The sequence below is a fragment of the Melospiza melodia genome, chromosome 4 (genome assembly GCF_035770615.1).
Source record: "Melospiza melodia melodia isolate bMelMel2 chromosome 4, bMelMel2.pri, whole genome shotgun sequence".
Lineage (NCBI taxonomy): Eukaryota > Metazoa > Chordata > Aves > Passeriformes > Passerellidae > Melospiza > Melospiza melodia.
This window is the reverse complement of record NC_086197.1, coordinates 69081320-69101027: the sequence shown is the minus strand read 5'-3', so window position 1 is coordinate 69101027 and position 19708 is coordinate 69081320. Positions and strand designations below refer to the sequence as shown.

Genomic DNA, 19708 nt, shown 5'->3' with positions numbered 1-19708 from the left:
AAACACCTATAGGAGGTTTAAGTAAAAAACCCATAATTCTGGCTCAGAGCTGGTATACTTTTCCAGAAACCCTTTGATAATCAGGGCAGGCTACTGCAAAGCAGCTGGCTTGAGAGGAGTGTGGTAGTGCACTTGTGCAAGCAAGGACAATATTTACATCCATCTATATTCATGTCACAGCGTGGACTCTTAATAGCCTTCCTGCCAAACCTTGCTTAATAGTCCATTTGGAAAACCTATGGATCAGCTTCATTTATAAAAGTTTGACGTTGCACTCTGCAGTGGGAAAGAGATTGAAAAAGGAAAGTGCTATTTCCCGAACTTTTTCTGTGTTTGTATGCCTTCTTCTCTGCTGTGTCATCAAGTTCAGCTATCAGCTCTGGGCTCACATTTTGTTCTACCTAATTGCCTGTGATAAAGATGACAGAATAGAACTATAAGAATTGCTATGGTACTTTGGCACCAAAGAACTTGTGTTGCCACAGTGGGAAATGCTGGGTAATAACCAAACTTTATTTGCCAAATAAATATATTTTCTTGAATCAGTGGCTTTTCTTGCAATCCTGCTTGGAAGAGAGCACTTCTTAGTGTGAACTTTCAAAGGTCAATACCTTCCTGTTCAGAGCAATTCCTGTGTGTGATAGCTATCATCTTGCTTGTCTGTTATCTCTGTCCCTGCTGTGCAGATGCTGGTTTTGGGGCTGGCCAGAGTACTTTACCCTGCACCCCAAAAATGTTAACATTTTGCCAATTTCCATTATGTCCCTTCTTAATTAATAAGGTAAAAATAGAAGATGCCTTCTCACTTTAATAGTTTCAGTAGCTTTACTGAATATTTCAGTATTTTTACTGAAATATTCAGTAAAGCTACTGAATATTTACTGACTTGTTCAGTAGCTTTACTAGATTTTTAATTTCTTTAATTTGAGGTTAGTTTCCTCCTCTACTCATAGAGACCTTGCAGAATTTGATGCCTTGGGGGTACTAAACCGGACTTTACACAAGATCTCCAGGATTTAACCAAGCCAGTGTTGCCTTAGAGGGGGGCCACAATGCACCCAAAGGACCCCACCCACCCTGTTCTAGATGATGTACATTGCATGCTGGTACCCAATATTAATCCGGCACAGCAAATCTCCGGGGTTAGATAATCCCGCTGCAATCTGTCCCTTTCCACCCCCGGAGGGCCCTGAATTAGGTCAGACGGGATTAAATTTGCATTTTATTTATTTATCTTTTTTTTTTTTCCGTGCTGGTTACACGCACAGTCAGCCTCGGAGGAGGCGGGGAGGGAGGCGGGGAGCGGCGGCGGCTTTAGCCGATGGCAGAGGCTGATGCCTGGCGGCGGATGCCAGCGGCGGCCGGGCGATGGCGAGGAGCCGGGCGGCTTACGAGTACACGGAGGCGGAGGACAAGAGCATGCGGCTGGGTTTCCTCCTCATCGCCGCCGGCTTGCTCTCCCTCCTGGGTCTCGGCTGCTGCTGGCTTCGCCCGGCGCTGCAGGAGCGGGGCGGCGGCGGCTCCGCCAACTGCACGGTGCTGGCGGTGCGGCAGCTGGGGGAGCGCTTCGCCTGCACCTTCTCCTGCGGGGCGGCCTGCCGCGGCACCGCCCGCTACCCCTGCCTGCAGGTGCTGGTCCGCACCTCCCGCTCCGCCGCGCCCGCCCTGCTCCACGAGGACGAGCGGCAGCTGCGCACCAACCCCAAGGTGAGACCCGCGGGCTCCCTCCGCTCCCTCAATGCGGGCGGTGGTCCCGCCGCGCTCGGGGCCCCTTCACCGCTCCTGCTCCCGCCCTCTGTTCCGTGCGCGGATTCCTCTTCTAGAACTGAAGGATGGTAAGTGAAGCGGGGAGCATCCGTCCGAAATGCCGCTCTGCTTGTTGCTCAGCAAAAAGTAGTGTATCTCTACAGTGTGTATCTATAAACATGCACTGTACATCTATATTTATATGTTGTGTTTATATCTGTATCATCTCAGGGAAGGTTTAGGCTCCATACTAGGAAAAGGTTCTTCACCCAGAGGGTGGTTGGGCACTGGAACAGGTTCCCCAGGGAAGTGGTCACAGCACCAAAGCTGACAGAGTTCAAGAAGCATTTGCTGTCAAACACATGATGTGACTCTTGGGGCTGTCCGCTAAAGGGCCAGGAGATGGTCTTGATTATCCTGGTGGGTGCCTTTCAATTCGGGATATTTGTGACTCTATAGAGCATAGTATAACATGCTCTGTGTAATGTATAATATACTATATAGTGTATTGCACTGTACTGTATACTATACTAAGTATGATACATGCACACACAGACACACACACACACACACAGACAGACAGACAGACACACACACACACACACACACACACACACAGACTCTCACACTTCGCTGCCATCCCCATCCCGTCCGTCCCGCCCGCGTCCGGAGCGCAGCCCCCGGGTGGCGGCGCAGGGAGAGCAGCGGAGGCTCCTGAGCCGCTCCCGGCACGCCGGAGCCCGGGACGCCCCGGGGCAGAGGAGCAGAAACCCCTGCTGCCGGTGGGAAAGGAGAAGCCTCTGCTGCCGGCGGGAGAGGAGGAGAAGCTGCTGCTGCGCGGCGGAGCGGTCTGTCTGTCTGTCTGTCTGTCTGTCTGTTTTGGCAGCGCTCGGGGCCGCTGCGTGGGGATCTCGCAGCGCCGCTCCCCAAAGCGCACGGAGACTCGGTGATGGAACTGCTGCTGGCGGGGCGCTGGGGAAGGGGCTGCGCCAAAACAAAAGTTTCCCCCGGGCTGTTTTGGTTCCTAAACTCCTCCATCACCCACACGAAAAGGGACCAAACGAAGAATTCGTGAAAGTTGCATCTTCCAGCAAACTGGGGAAGGCAAATGTGTGACTTGTGCTTTCTCTTTCTTTAAAGGCAGTTACTCTGCCTTCTTCTTTTTCTTTTTATGCTGGGTAAAGATGGCTTTTGACAGCACACACTTGAGTGGAGGAGACCTTATTAAGGAGTTTGAAGAAGAAAAAAACCAAATATGTCAGAATGGTCCTACTCCTGAAAGAACTTGAGATTAGGAGTGTATTGGAGTAGGAAATTTCGGCTCTTTGACTGAGCTGTGGATGCCAGATAGTGCCAAGGGCCATGTTCAGCATGATGCATGGGCTGTTTGCAGGGGCTGGGAAGCATGCTTGGGTGTCCAGCTGGGATGTGCAGCCTCACATCTCCTCAGTCATACTTGTGCTGGTGTGCTCCATCCCTTGGAAGGCAGGTTAAGTTTCACACTCAGGGTTTGAGGGCTGCTTTTTCCCCCTTGGCAGCTTGGAAGGGTGGCGGAGGTAAAAATCAGCAGAGTAAGTAGCAGGATGGTAAATCTGGCAGGATTTGGATTAAATTGTTGGCACCGCTCAGAAGTGATGAGTGATTGAAGCTGCAGTGCTGGATGGAGCCTGATCACAAAGCAGAGGAAGCGCTGGCCTGTGAGGGAGCTTTGCAGGCCTTTTCCTGGGAGTGCTGCTGCCAGGCTCCCTGTGCAGGGGGCTGTGGTGGCACAGCTGTGCCAGGATTGCCCTGGCTGGCCGGGCTGCAGGACTCCTCTGAACACCTCTCCATTTGCAGACGGGCAGGGGGGAGTTGGCAAAGTGCAGGAGAAAAGTCGCCCTTTGGGAGGGGGTAACGACGACGTGGCTCTGCAGAGGGGGCAGCGTCTCCGAGCACGGCCCTGCGGCCCTGCTGGGGCCATGTCCAGCAAGGATGGAGCTGGGAGATGGAAAGTGGGAGATGGGAGGTGAGCGCTGATTGCCACCACAGTGCCTGGGCTCAGCAGCTCTGGCAGCCCTGCAGGCTCAGCAGCAGCTCTCAAACCGGACCACGACCACACCGCCTTTCTGGCCCACCACTTATTTTCTTCTGCCTTTCTGGAAGTGTGGTGGGAAGAGAAGGATTGCACCTGGCTGAATTGCAATTGCAGGCAGGCACTCCGAGCTTCAGAAGTAATGCCTGTAGATGTCACTCAGAAAACTATTTTTATTTAACAATTAATTTCATGTTAACTCTACATAAGAAAACAGGGCTGTTGGGAGTGTGTGGTACTTTCCTGCTTTTACAAATATAATCTGTTTTCTTTACCTTCCACCTTGCATCTCTAGATGTGGGCTGTTTACCCTGGGATATTGATTGCTGAGGATTAAATCTGATTTACCAGATGTGACCAAGCAGGAAGGATGCATTTTTTTGATGTAACTGTATTCTTTGTTAGTAATAGAATTTATCTCAGTGGAAAACTGTGTAGAAAAAAAATGTACTCTAATTATTTTTCCTACTTTGAGAAGCTTATGTAAAACAAAAACAAAATAAGAAGAAAAGTTGGTTAGGTCTCTTCAGGAAAAAATACCTTTGTAAGGGATTGAAGTCTGCATCTGTTTCTTTGGTTTTCCCTTTTTTCCCTACTTCAATGCCTGTGGAGCCAAACACTTACATCCTCCTTTAATTTTTGATTTCAAGTCTTGCTGTCTTTGAAAGCTTTCAGGATTTTATGCTGGAACACATTAGCTAGAGGCACAGAGTAGGAACCTGCAGGATTTAATGCTCAAGATCCTGTACGTAGTGATGAACAAACACTTAGAGATCTGTTTAACCCTTCCTGTTCCCATCACATTTTGCACTATGCCTCCTTGTGTTCATGCATTTAGACACACATACAACATGTTAATCAGTTCTCACTAGCTAGAAGGGAAGAAGAAGACCAATTTTGTTTTGAACATTTTTTACATTTAACTTTCTGCTTAGGTGCTTCTCTTTGTGGGGTAGCAATTTTTCCCTGTAAATCAATAGTGTTGAAAGGGCATAGTTCAGGCTCCTTACAACACACAACAAAAAAAAATCAGTTGGTAGCTTCACTCCACCCAAAAATACCCAGTGTATTTGATTAAAAATCTTCTACTTTCTGTAGTAGAGCAGGCTGACATATAAACATATCACAGATATGAATGACTGTTCCAGTGAGGAAAAATATTTTTCTAGATGCAGGAAAAATAATTTTTTTTTCTTCTCTTGCTTTCTAAGATAATCACATCATTGTACAGCCCAGGATTCATTTTAGCTCTTAAAAGATTATATAGCTGGGTCAGAGATAATCCAGGAATGTATATATAAAGCACCGAACACGATTACATTTGTGTTCAGTCTGAGTGATCCGTGGATTTCCTTTTTTTTTTTCTGATTGCTGTCTCAGAGGAAGAAATTCATTGGAGTGACTGTAGCCTTTCTTCAGCTGCCTTGATAGCAATAATAATCTCTGAGATAAGGCTTAAGCAGGATTAATTCCAAAGTCAATTTGTCGCTGTTCCTCTCTGGCCATGGGGTACATTGGTGGTGCACAGGGACCAGGCCCAGGGGAGTATGGCAGCTGCTGAAAATGTCTGCTCTCTGGCTTTTTAGACATTTCCTTTCTACATCTGCAGTTAAGTGTAGGGTTGGAAGGAGTTGCCCCCTGTTTTGCCTGGGAAAGTTTAGGGGAGTGGCTGGTAGGGCAGATGTTGGCAGCTGTGCAGGGGACCTGGTTCTCGCCCTCCTTGTCCCCAGGCAAGGAGCAAACAGCAGCAGCCCCTGCTCTGCTCTCCACACCTGCCCGTGCCCCTGTCGTGCCTCTCTGTGTAATGGCTCCACGTGACAGGATGATGTGCAGCCATCTCTTCTGCACACCTGTAAATAGACTTGGGCTTAATTTTTGGACTCTCTTAAACATGGCCCGTGGCAGAGGAGGTTTCATAACGGAGTACAACTTGACAATAATTTTGTGAGAGTCTGGAGCCTCTGTCTGGTGAAGCATTCGGGTCTGTGTTTGGGCTGGTACCTGGGACAGGCAAACTCTGCAGAGGCTGCCAAGCAATTCCTCTGCAAGTGGGCCCAGGGGCCATGGATAAACCCCACAACCCACTTGTCTCACCTGGGCACCACTCCCTGCCTCCAGCCCCTGAGAGGGGTCATGGCTTTGATCAGTCCTGGTGGGCTGTGCAGCTGATGATGATGATGGTTTGCACTGACAGATGCAGGTGGAAGCCAGGCATGGTGCTCAGCTCCAGCTCCCTCAGGACCCTCAGCTGGGAGGGGCCATTTCTGTGCTGATGGAGCGAGCCCACCTGCTCTGCCCTGCCCAGTGGGGTGGCTGTGGCAGCCCTTCCTCCCCTCCACGCCACGTGGGTAACCCAGGAGTGCATGGAGACACACACAGAGCTAGGAGAAGCCCATCTACTGCTTGCTGTGGTGGGTTGACCCTGGCTGGACTTCAGGTCCCCCCCAAGCTGCTGTATCACCCCTCAGGTGGACAAGGGAGAGAAAATATAATGAAAGGCTTGTGGGTTGAGATAAGGACAGGGAGAGATCATCCATCCTTTATCATCATGGGAAAAATGTACTTGACTCAGGGAAATTAATCAGGTTTATTGCCAATTAAATCAGAGAAGGGCGCTGCATAAATAAAATCAAATATAAAAATGCCTTTCCCCTGCCCATCTTTTCCTCCAGAGCTTAACTTCACTCCTGATTTTCTTTACCTCCTCCTTCCCACCAGCACAGAGGGACAGGGAATGTGAGCTGTGGTCAGTTCATCACACATTTGCACTCCTCCCTGTTCACACTCTTTCCCTGCTCCAGGGTGGGGTCTCTCCCACAGGAGACAGTCCTGCATCACCTGCCAGCATGGGTCCTTCCCACAGGCTGTAGTTCTGTATGGAGTGCTCCAGCATGGGCTCCTCTCTCCCCAGGAGCACAGGTCCTGCCAGGGCCCTGCTCCCATGTGGCTTTCCTCAAAGCCACCACCTCCTTTGGGATCCCTTTGCTGTGGTGGGGGTTCACCATGGGCTGCAGGTGATCTCCGCTCCGGCAGGTGTGGCAGGGCTGTGCCCCACCAAACCAATGGCACAGGCTCTGCCCCACAGCTCACCAGGAGCCAGCAGGATGCTCCTCCACAGGCCACTTAGAAACTGACTTTGAAATCTTGCTCCTGAATTACTTTGTCTTCTGTTGGGCTGAACTGCTTCTACTTTGGGCTGGAATGCCTCTTCCCATTTGAAACTTTCTTTGACTTGTAGTCTGTCAAGTCTGTTTTTTTTTTAATTAAAAACGTGACTGAATTAGGCAAGAATTGATCTTTGAAAAGCAAGAAATTCAACCTGGAACTTAAACCATAGTCAAGAGTTCACGCATCTGTTCTTTCTCTGTGATATGGAAGAATATCTGCCCTCATTAAGTGCTCAGAAGTATCAGGAATCTTTCCAGACACCTGCAGGGACACTGAAGTGGGAGAATCCAGCAGCAAACACAGATACAAATCCTACAAAACCTTGGTGTAAAGATGTATTGGCTATTAACTGACCTTTTTACTGGTGTCCTGGCTTGCTTTCAGTTGGCATTTGTTTATGTTTTGATGTCAGTATTTCATGCCATGTCTTGCATGGGAGGACTACAGATTTAATGTTTCAGAAACTGCCTATTGCCAAAGTGGAAATTATTTCACATCCATCCATCAAGTCACAGCATCAAAATTTGTGAGGACACAATTCCCTTTTATCTGCCTGCTGGATCTGCTTTGGAGGGTGATAGATCTGGCTGAGCAAAGTTCCCTAGAAGTATGAAGAGAGATCCAGCCCGTGTGGGTCAGAAAGGGACAAAAATCACCTTGGATTGTGGGGACAGTGCTGGCGTCCTGGGGAGGCAAACAAGTTCCAGTGTTTGTGCAGCAGCTGACAAGGCTCACTCTGGGATTGCATCTTGGGTGTTTTCTGTTGCTCAAGGCCTTTGTCACATGGAGTTGATGTTTAGGGTGGCCCCTGGGATTCATATTTGGGCAGGGACCATTCCTCTCCTGAGGACTGTTAGTCCTCAACAGGCAGAAGCAGAGAGGCCACGTCAATTTATGGCAAGACCCCAGGTGTCTCCTTTGTGTTTTCCACATGGAAATAAAGAGGAAGAGGTAGAAATGTATCCAGATGCTTTCTGTCAGCTGGGATTATGTGTGCAAAAAATGATGTGAAGTTTGAGTTATGGAAAACATTCACTGTTGTGCCCACCTTCCAGGGGTCCCTCCTGTAGGCACTAGCAACACTCCTATACACTGCTTTGCTTTGGCACAGGAAAACACAGAAGTGTTGCCCAGAGAAACTCTGTGGGCCCCTTTACGTCTTCCAAACCAAGAAAAATCCCTGCCCTGAAAAACTCAATTTTTAATATCTATGTATTGAGCTAACAGCATGGGGACTGATGGGAAAAAATGTGAAGCTCTCTGATGAAATGTCCTGGGAGACTGCTAAAGTTTGATACTTGTCTGTTCAGAGGGACATCTCTTGGGAAAAGAGACCTCTCTGTTGTTTCTAAGCCTGAAACTCAGCATGGGGCTAACCAACAGCTCACCAGGTTATGAACTTTGTGAAGGATTAAAGTGATATATTGCAGAGTGGAAGGTCTCTGAAGGATCCAGAGAAAGTTTAATCAGGACTGGTGGGGCACTGGCTGCACTTTCATAGCAGAGGACAAGAGCAGGCTCAGCCAGGAAGAGGAACATTTCAGAGGAGAGAGGAAATATGTGTACTGGAGCCAGGAACACAGGAATAGGAGTTTTGAGATAGCTAGGTGCATTTAGGCAAAATAATCTCTATTGGTACTTAGCTGGTTTGTCTAGTTATGCATTTTGTGTGCATTTTGTGTGCTGGCTAAATAGCGTCTGGTTTGGGAGCTCTTTCTGGAGCCCCTAAAATCTGGGGGCTGCCCACAAGCAGGGGCTGGGAAGAGCAGAGTGGTGGTTGCTGTCAGATGGAGGCAGTGAGTGCACAGCCCGTGGGGTTTGGTGCCATTCCCAGGGCAGGGAAAGTTCCCTACAGGAAAACCTCGGAGTGGAGGATGTTGGAAGGGCTGGGGCCAAGCAGGGAGCAGGGGAGCAGCTGGGAAGGTGCAGCACATGGGCGCTGGCAGGGGTCAGAGCAGAGCCAGCAGAGCTCTCAGGTGTCTTTGTGCCAAATTTGCCGACTCTGCCCAGCTGCTGCACACATTGTTTGTGCACTGGGAGTGCGGAGGAAAAAGGAGAGTGTTTAATGCTTCCAAAGTGGGCAACCAAACCAAAAATTCTGCTGACCAAGGAATATTATCTGAGATGGCAATAACAGTATGTGATAAGCCCTGCATTCTGGTTCCTGAAGTAGAGTGGGGTTGCCCTCATTTCTGTCCTCCATCATCAGCAGTGGGACACCCCTTGTGTAGGGTCCCGTGAACAGGGAGCTAAAGGGAGCTCTGTGCCATGGCAACACCAGCCAGGAGTCCATGTGGAAATGAAGATCCTTGCACGTGCAAAGGTAGGTTTCAGTCTGGAAGCAGCAAGGAGGACCTTGCAGATTCTTTCATTCTGAAGCACACAAAACACTGGCAGCAATTGCAGGAGCTGACAGAAGTGGTCAGATTTTACATGATCAGGAGAATAAAATCCTGAGATTTCTCCCTTGCCCTTGGAATGGCAAATCTTCAAGCTGTTGTATGGTGAACATGGTCTTGCAGGTCTGTAGATCTTAGGTATAGTGTGCAGCTGGGGGCAAGGTAAGGCCCTGTGAAACCTCAGCAGAAGGAGAGGAAGCAGCGCCAGGCACAGTGAGCCATGGTGAATTTCATGCTCACGTCAGAGAGGGCTCTCCTCGCTATTCCTGCCTTCAGGACACAAGAGAAATTAATGCTGTGATCAGTTGTGGGCCCCCCTTTAGGGGCTTCCCACACCCTTCACCTTCTGTGTGGGGGGATAGAATTAAGAAAATAAAGATCGTGCAGAAGGCAATCTCACCCCTGAGGAGCTGCAGCTGTACTAATTACCAGAGATTAGGAACAGACCTGCCCTTTACAGGCCACAGCTGTGTCCAGCAATGATGAGTGCTATAGAAGACCAGGTTACCTGGGTGAGGAGAGAGTTGGAGTTTGTTGGCTGAGCTGTGAAGAAGGAGTCAGTGATGTGAGGAGGTGACCATGAGAAATCACCAAGAAGGTATGGGAGCTTTGCAATAAGATGAGAACAATTCTGCTTCCTCATCCTTCCTAAGCAGGAGGCCTTTTAGCTGCCTTCCCAATCACACTTTTTTCCTGTTTGCAGCTCCCAGTTTTAAAGGAATTAAAATTCAGTGTGTTCAGTTCGCTTGGTACGTCCGTACGTCCTGCAGGGGGAAAAGCCTCGGTGTTATGGGAGGGTCAGCCAAGCTCTGTCACTCAGTGTGGTCCAACAGCTCCCAAGGAGCTCTCTTCAATGATCTCCTGTGTGGATGCCTGGTAAAAATGAGAGGGATTGTGCTTGGACACTGAACTCTGATAGGCTGACACTTGATTCAGGGCACTGTTTGCTTTCTGTTGGTTAACTGCCTGTGGGTAGGACTTGGGGGTGGTGTGGCAGAGACTTGGAAACAAGGAATGTGTGTCTGTGTGTCTGTGTCTGACCCATAGGGGAGCCTCTGAAAGCCAGCCAGGGACACCACGCCAGGGGAGGAATCTCCCTTGCTCTCTGGGCTCTGAAGCAGATGTCTGAGGGTGAGATCTGCAGATAGCTCAGCTGCATGCTCAGCTCTCCTTGACTTCTGTACAGCAGAAGCAGATGCTGAACCTTTCTGCTGAAGCAGGGCTGTGAGCCTTTTTTCTTCTTTCTGTGTGTTGTATACAGTAGATAAATACCTTCTTTTATCAGTGGACATCAGCCAGATATCCCATCCTCTGGGTAAGCTTGCTGGACTCTTTGGGATATTTATTAGCATGATACTTAACTAAACGTCTGATTATGTGCCTCACTGAAAATAGGAAGTTATTCAAATCCAATCCATGCAGCTGGCTAGGAATACATCAAAATGAAGTTATCATTTTCCCATTCATCATGCCAAACCCCAAGATATTATGAGGTGGTTTGGTTTAAGAGTGGAACAAACATGGCAAAGCCTTTCTTTTCTTTCTGAATGCTACTATATTCTTTTCCAGTACCCGCACAGAATAATTAGCAATTGAAGTGAAGTTCAGCAGATATTTCTTTTCTGCTTCTTTGGGGCTTTTGTTTGTCATTCTCAGTCCATTTCAGTCATGTTGGTATCATGAGGAAAAGGCAGAGAAGTGATGCCCTGAGTTCCTGAGCACAGCAGTAACCCTGTTTTGCAATGTGTCTTGGCAGTGCTCATACATCCCTCCCTGTGCAAGAGATGATCAAGAGAACTCTGAGAACGTCACGTACAAGCAGAAATACTGGAAGGAGAAAGTGGGATCTCAACCATTCACATGCTACTTTAACCAGCACTTGAGGTGAGTAATCTCCTTTTGGCTGGGCAGGAGTGCTTATGCATCTGCTTCACAGCTGTCCACTGGTTCTGTTTGAACACACTATAAATGCGTGCATATGTGCACACGCAGAGAGACCCCCTCCAGGGCAGTCTGCTTTATCACACAGAGCTCAGTGCAGAACTTTGCAGGACAGCTCTACTGATGAAAAGCTATACAGAAAATAAAGGAGTATTTTTACCACTTGAAGTAAAAATATAAAACACTGAGAAAAGTTTTATTTATTTAAAATATAAATTTTTATAGCAAAAAGCATCTTGGCTTTTAACACTCAGATGGCAGATTTCTGGTGTGGATATTAAACATTCCTTTCCTCCACAGGAAAGAAACCCTAGTGTGTTCATGGAAGAAAGGGGGAGATCAGTAAATATGACAAACTAACTCAGCAATTGTGTTCATAGAGGGTTAAGGGATCAGATATAAATAAACAGCAACAGAACTGCCAGGTTTCATACATGCTTGTAGAGTAGAAAGTTATAACCTAAAGCATCTCCCCTTCTGTTTCAGTTCTTACTTTTGCTGCCAGTGTTGATGTGACTTGATGTGTATGACGTGTGGTTTCCTTCCTCCAGTAAACAGAAAGGGGAGGGAATGCTTTTTCCTGTCTCTTTCTCATGTGATCTGCCAGGAAATAAAAGGTCCTGTGGCTGCAGGAGGAGGTTAGTCCTGTCCCACACACACTGGAAAGGTAAATAGATGAGGGACTAGCTCATGGCTTGCAGGTGCAGTTCAGGGCTCCGTCTGGGAGTGTTGGCACCAGATATTTCAGTTCAGAAAGGCGATCAGGAGGAAAATGGATGGCAGGTGGAGAAATGCCTGACTCACTGTGAGTGTCCTGCTCAGAGCCTTGGGGGCTTCAGCTTTGTCCTAGGCTGGCTATAACAATTGTCTCCCTGAAGAGACTAGACACAGCCAGCATGCCCAGGATGAGTTTGTTGTCCCTGGTTAACTCTTTGCAGAGGGACACCACAAAAACTTTATAGCAAAACTTTTTCCTTTAGAAGGGAAAGAAACATTGCTTACAGCATGCAGAAGTTAAAACTCAGGGCACTCTGAGTCATGGCATCTGACCTTTCAGGGACCTTCTTGGGGGTCCTCTGGTCCTCAAGGAGCCAAAGCTTGGATCTGGTGAACCAGGAGCCAAGTTATGGTTCTGGTTTGTCTGGGCAGGCAGGTGTTGCCTGTTCCTTGTACTCCTGAGAACTGGGACTTGCAGGAGAGTCAGAAACATGGGATTGTCTGCAGGAGAAGGCTAGGATACATCTAAACTGGTGTGGGAAGGATGGTGTAAAAGGTAACTGTGTGATTTTTTTAGTCAGTGGAGAGAAACAGGAGCCTTTTATCTTACCCCAAAGTAAATGCCTGATACAGGTCAGATGCCCAGAGATGTTTATTTCTCTCCTCTAGAGGAGTGGAGGGTGGTAGTTGTCCAGAGCTATGGGAGCTGATTCTCACATTACACTTTGGTGTAGCAAAGACAAAGCTTTTCTTTCTGCCTAGCATCTGACATTTATGTAAGCTGGCACTGAGAAGTTGTGCAGCACTCAGGAAGGGTTTTTTTTTCCCTAAAGATGCTGAATCCTATACTGCTAAAAGTTCTTGCCAGCACAATGGCTGCCTTGAAACACTGCCTTTTGCTGATCATGCAACAATTCATACACAGGATGAGAGAGGCTTGCTGCCAGAGATACTAGAAGATAGTCTAAGCTGAAATGTGTACACCATCTATTTTCTTCTGGAGATAGCAATGAGCTTTGGGACATAAGTTCTGCTGACTGGGAATGTGCTTGCTTGGGTATACTTTTAGAGCAATGATGACTAAGCAGCCTGAAAAGCAGTGAAAAGAAACCACAACAAAGAGGGAGAAATCTGTTCCCCTCAAAATAGAAGTGTGCATGCTTTCTGACAGTATTTTTTCACTGTGTGGATAAGCTAACTGTTCTCTGTCAGTCTGTATAAAATGTACAGTAAATAGTTCCTTAGAGAATGTACTGTTTGTAATGTTAATACTCCCTCTTTTGAAACAGCAGAATAAAATTCTACTTAAATATGCAGGCAATGAAAGAACATCTTCATCGAGTTTACTCAGTTTTCATTGTCAGAACTGTTGCTGCATGCAGAGTGCACTGTTGGGTAACTTCTCCCTTTCAGTTTGGTGGGTTCAACAGGTTACTTGGGAAAGACGAAAAAAAGGGGTGCTGTTTTCACAGTTCAAACTTCTGCAAAAGGGATGAGAAGCAGACTTGGCAATTTCAAACATTCTTAGTTACTGTAAATCAAACTGCCCAGCAAAATTAGCTGCCTGACATTTGTCATAGGGAACCAAAGTACAGCTTATCTTGGAGCTCAGTGCTCTACTGAAGAGTGAGGATTTGCTTTGCACTGTAGGCACTTAACTTCAGTGTTGCACTCTTCTCTGACAAGCTTTGGGACAAGGGGCTCAAGCTGCATGTTCAAGCTGCTTTTCTGGATCTCTGGTGAAGGTGCCTCTCTGTTGGCATGATGATACCCCAGGCTGAAGGAAGCCCAGCACAGCAGAAGCCAGCCTTCAGTTGGTTTCAGACTCTATTAAAATAAAGGACAAATCCAGATGAAGTTCTCAGGCTGTTGCCAAGGGTTTGAGAGGGCCCTGAGCTCTGGGGCTTTGGTGTTCTGGGTCTCACACCCAGTCCCAGCAGTCTGCAGTCACGACCTCATGCAAACAGGGGCCACAGCTGCGTGCCCTAAAGTGGGAGGCCTGTGGGAACAGGCGGGATGGGGAAGATCCTGTCACTTTATTCCTTCGTGCTCCAGGTGCCGTTGACATCCATGACAAGAACAACAAAGAGAGAAGCTAAGATTGCCATGAGCTGAGACCTCACTGTCTCGTGCCATGCAGAGACAGGCAGAGCCACCTGTGTCAAGTCATTTCTTATTAGTGGCTGATTTCTATGGCATTATTGCTTGTTAGCTCTGGGTTTGTCCCATACACAAGAACACTCTCTTTCCTTTGCTGTGGCACAGCAGACAAGCCAGCCACGCTTTAATCTCCTCTGTGTTTGCTGCAGGATGCTGTCCACCATTCATCAGAGATTTGAAGAGCAAAGAGATTAGTGGCAACCTGTGTGTTGTTGGGGTGCCCTGCAGGCTTTCCACTTATCTCGGAATAATTATGTGTGCAAACCAAGGGTGCTCAGGTAGCAAGGCTGCTCATCCATAAAATGTTGGAACATAAATCTTGGTTTGCTGTCTGTTACTTCACAGTTTTCTAAATTAATTCCCTCCACCTGTGGAGCAGTGCTTGGGCCTGACGGGGAAAGGGCTTGACTGTCAGTAAAACACTGTGCTGCCTCTGCATGCAGCCATCCAGCTGAGGATCTCTGCATCTTGCAAAAACAAGGGAAAAAATGACTGCTTGTCAGAGCAAAGGGATGTGAATATCTGTGGGGGAAAAAGTCAGTGTATTGCAAACATCTTTAAATCCAGATTGTTTGAATACAAAGATACTTGTAATGTTTCCCTATCCAGCATCTCCACCTCTGTCAGCTATTGTTCTGTGACATTAAGTTCACAGTTTGGTTCATAAGTGATGACTGAAATGTTTATGTGCCTGTAATCTTTTGGTCCTGCATGACATTTTGGTAATCTCTGCCCTGCGATTCTCCCCATGATGTTCAGTAATTGCTCTGCAGGCACCTGTTTTATTTGGTGTCTGAGCTACCTGGCAGAACCTAACAGGGATGTGTTGCATAATGCAAGTAATCCAGTTAGCCCTGCTCAAAGCTCCACAAGGGTCTAGCCCTGAGCTCAAAGTCCTGCTAAAAATAAGTCCTGGTCTCACCTCTTAGCAATGAAAACAAAATTCCTTCCTCCTTGCCTGTTCAGTGAAAGGGAAAGCTGTGTTTTCAGGGGTAAGGCACAGGCTTCTTCAGGGGTGTTTTTTCAGTTTGTGTGTTGTTTCACCCTGGGACTGCTGCTGGGCAGAGGTGGTGCTGCACGGTGGCCATCATTGCTGGCAGCAAGAGCCAGCTCTGGATGCCTGTGCATGGCTTGCAATCACTGCAGGGTTTCCCCCTTCTGTCCCACCAGGTCTCTTTCTTGCCTCTGCTGTTGTTTTATGCATGGATAACTGGTGTTAGGATTTTGGGTGCATCTCCTCAAGAGGCTTTACATTTACTGGAAACCTGAATGGCATTGCCAGAAGGAAGAGACTGCCAATAATCATGCTTAGGGTGAATATGCACAACCCCTCTGCCAACATCTTTGAACTGAAGTACTGTAGAAAGTCACAGAGCAAAGATGGGTTTATTGAAGACACTGTACTTACAGGAGCAAGGCAACAATTTTAATTGTATCAGCTGATTTTTATAGGGAAAAGAAACCTGTTTCTAGTCATGGTGTACCTTCTTTGGGTTCAACATCACTGCCTCAGCACCAGGGGAGTGATACTCTTAGGCTCTCCAGCAAGGACAGGTCTTTACCATGAGAAGTCCTCCTCTGGGGAAAGAGCATTTCCTTTTCTGTTTCCAAGTAAAACAACAAGCCTTCAGACTGTGGGAGCAGGCAGATCACCTTTAAAAAGGTAGCATGAAAAGTCAAAACTGCTAGCTTTGCCAAGCAAACCCAAAGCAGTTACATTACTGTGCTTCAAGCACTGCAGAATCACAGAATACTCTGAATTGGAAGGCACTCACAAAGATCATCCAATCCAGCCAATGGCCCTGCACAGCACCATTCCCAGAGTCACTCCATGTGCCCAAGAGCATTGTCCAAATGCTTCTTGAACTCAGTCTTGGTGCTGTGACCACTGCCCTGCAGAGCCTGTTCCAGTGCCCAGCCACCCTGTGGATGAAGAACGTTTTTCTAATACCCAACCTGAACCCCCCTGACAAAGCTTCAGGCCATTCCCCTGGGTTCTGTCACTGGCACCACAGAGGAGGGATCAGTGTCTGCCCCTGCTCTTCCCCTTGTGAGGCAGTAACTGCAATGAGGTCTCCCCTCAATCTCCTCTTCTCCACACTGAACAGTGATGCCAGCCACTACTCATACAGCTTCCCCTCAAGGCCTTCACCATCCTCATGTCCCTCCTTTGGATGCTTTCCAACATCTTAACATCTTTCTTATATTGTGGCACCCAAAACTGCACACAGGAATCAAGGTGAGGCCACTCCAGTGTGCAGGGACTCTTGCTGTACTTAAAAATAGCAGTAATACCCATCTAAACCCAAACCTCAGCTCAAAACTCACTTAAAGGCTTTGTCTTTGACTCTTTTCTAAAAGGGAAACTCTTTTAAATTACTAAGTCATTGTCATATCTATAATGAGTGTTTGACATCATCACTGGTACCTTTGGTATCTATGTTTTTCAAAACATTTAAGATTCAGTCTAAAAGATATCTTACTTTCCCCAATCACACTTTCCTTCCTTTAATTGAATCCAGTTTTCTAGGTTTTTGCTTGTCCCTTATTTTTGAACTAACATCTGCTTAAAAAAAATACTTGAAATAATAAGTTCAGAGCTGTGAAGAATGAGTGTTGCCAACTTATGGCCTCCTTGCCAATTAGCACTCTGTTGTTACAGGTGATGATTCAGTAACTGTGGGGGAGCAGGCTGATTCCTCTTGTGAGAGGATTTCTCTGTTCAGGTGCACAGTTTGGTGAGTTTGCACCCATGAAGTTAATACTGCTTTATTCAATGTATAGTCTCCACCTGTGCCTGCTTATATATCTGGAGGATTTTGGTTGTGCAGAATTCATACATTTCACTACTGAATACACCTGGGATTCTTTTGCTATCTTTTTATACTGCTGAATTTCCAATTTTATATAGCTGAGCTGCTCACAATCAGAGTTTTATTCTGCTCCTTACTACAGAAACAGAGAGAGATGAATGGTGCTGGCCTTGGGGACTTTCAGGCTGGCACAGTGCAGAGGATTCTCCGCACACAATTTTGGGGGAGAGACCCCCAAATGCAAATACAGGAGTAATTAAATCTGGCATCAAGGGTAGCTTGGCAGTCTGGCTCCAGTAGCTCCTTAAGGATGGATAAAACTCTGTAGACTTGCAAGCTTCTCCATTCAATTTCTCAGTGAAGGAAGAAGAGTTTCTTCTTTTTCCTCAACAGAGAATTCTTCCTTAGGGCTCCTTTCTGATCAGGACAGAGGTATCATGGGAGAGACAGCACAGTCATTGAGCAGGGATCTGCTCCCATGTGCCACCATGTTAGGAGACCTTGATTCCCAGGACATTGCTGGATGGGCCTGGTTTGCCAGGACTTTAGGCTGTGAGGTTTGTTGCTCCAAGAAATGTCAGGTGGCATTGGTGAAGCAACAAGTGATGGATGGGAGTGCTCAATGTGAGTGAGGACCAACATGAGTCAAGACTATTGATATTTTTCTAGCTGGAGTTTTCTTTCTCTCCTTTGCAGATAGTTTTCCAGCAGACTGTGTGTCTCTGGCTGTAGATGGGAAAGCAAGAGCAAAGTGCAAATGCCATGAGATCGATTTAATAACTATTAAATGGCAAGGGAGAGCAGAAAGAGCCAGAGCTGAGAAAAATATGCCATCACATTTTGCCAACAACCTCCCAGACTTGGAAGAGGCAGATAGACAGCAAGTCTTTCAGACATGTGGCACAGCTAAATTTCTAAATGTCTCAAGATACTTCCACCTCAATTGTCCTCCTTCCTTCATGTCCCTTTGGAAGTGCATAAACCTGTCACAGGCCCCACCATGAGTGTGTGTTAGATGCTGCTGCTGGAGGCAAGGAGGTTCAGACCTTCGTGGGAGTCTTGCCAAATTGTCCCTGTAGGAGCCAGCTCCAGTCTACTGAGGCCCTGCTGTGTGCAGCCCCAAATCCCAGCCTGTTGCTGAGACAGCCACTGCTGGGAAGGAGCTGACCTGGGAGCCCTGGCCACCCAGGCAGGCTGTGGTCCTGGTGGGGATGGATTTCCTGCAGCCTGCCAGTGCGGCTGGGCCAACCTGGGCCAGCAGCAGGGCAGTGCTGAGCACAGGGACCAGCCCCCTGCCCAGGGCCAAACCACAGCCAGGGCTCGCTTCATCAGGAGCCTCCATGGAGCCCCATGGACGCATCAGTGCTCAAAGCTAAAAGTGAAGATTTAATTACTGTTTAAATCCTTTCACGGGGCCTGATAACATTTGAGGTAGATATGTATAAATGCTGCCTGGTATTATGTTTTTGCCAGAGTGGTTTTGCAATCCACAGTCAGTATGATACTGTATCTCTCATGGCTGTTTGTGATGACCACATTTGCTGGAAGATCTAGAGCACGAACACTTTTTTTTCTCTCTTTATCCAAGTGAACTTGTTAGCCTGTAAACACTGCAAGTGGAGAGCTCTCCCAGTCTGCCATGAGTGCTGGTGATAAAAAGGCAAATGCGAGCAGTGAACAAAATAATCCACTTAATCATTTTCTAACACTTTGGCAAATAAATCACCTTTACTCTTACCATGTTAGATGGCTCTTACTGATGAATTGATGATATTATGTTGATTTATCTTTTCTCCATCTTCTGTTCCCATTTCCCAGGCCGGATGACGTGATGCTGAAGCGCACCCACGATGAGACTGTTCTCTTGCACTGCTTCCTCTGGCCCGTGGTGACTTTGCTGGTCGGAGTCCTCATCGTGGTCCTGACCATCTGTGCCAAGAGCTTGGCTATCAGGGCAGAGGCAATCAAAAAGAAGAAGCATTTGTGAGTGGCAAGGCTGCTTGTGGAACAGAGAAACCTGCATGAAGGTCTGAGGTGGGGCAGCCTGACACACCTGCAGGTCTGTGGGGCACCCAGCTGCATCTCCTGCCAGGGTCTGATCTGTGCTGGAGTAGCTCTTGTCTCAGGATTGCTCTTGGGAGATTGCCCCGTGAAATGCCTGCTAATTGCTTCTTCTGCTATGGCACTAAATAAGTATATCCTACCAAAAAAAGAGAGAAATCTACACTGCACCAAATATGCTGTGTGCTGTTAGTGCTGAAGAGCAGCTGCCCAGAAACTGAGACAGTTTATGAAACTCCCTGATGATGTTGCTTTCATCTCCACAAAGCAATCTTTGCTAATGTTTAATATGAAATATTTAAAATATTTACTTTAGATAGAACATATTTCTAAAATAATAAAATTTTATTGTTTTGGGGGTTTTAACTTTTGGGGGTTTTCTTTTCTTTCCTTTTTTTTTTTTTTTTAATGCTTTAAGGCAAACGTAGCATTGTGCTGGTTAGGTTTTTTCCCACTGTGTAGAACTTAATTTTGAAGTTCAAACTTTACCTTCTGTCTAGACAAAATCTTTCATCATCACCCATTCACTGTGATGAAATGTAGAAATCTCTCAGAAATACTTCTTAAAAAAATGAAGCAGTTATTGGAAAAGATGATTAAATACTGGATCTACCTTTATTGCCTCAGTGGTA

The 19708-nt window shown here is 47.1% G+C and overlaps 1 protein-coding gene across 1 annotated transcript; it reads left to right on the top strand.

The window, feature by feature from the left end:
- The first annotated feature begins 1346 nt into the window (after positions 1-1346).
- Positions 1347-19702, top strand: KCNMB4 (potassium calcium-activated channel subfamily M regulatory beta subunit 4). The gene is made up of 3 exons (XM_063155921.1): positions 1347-1707; positions 11141-11268; positions 18834-19702. The coding sequence occupies exons 1-3, from the start codon at positions 1369-1371 to the stop codon at positions 19000-19002; spliced, it is 636 nt and encodes a 211-aa protein (XP_063011991.1). The 5' UTR covers positions 1347-1368; the 3' UTR covers positions 19003-19702.
- Positions 19703-19708: the final 6 nt, after the last annotated feature.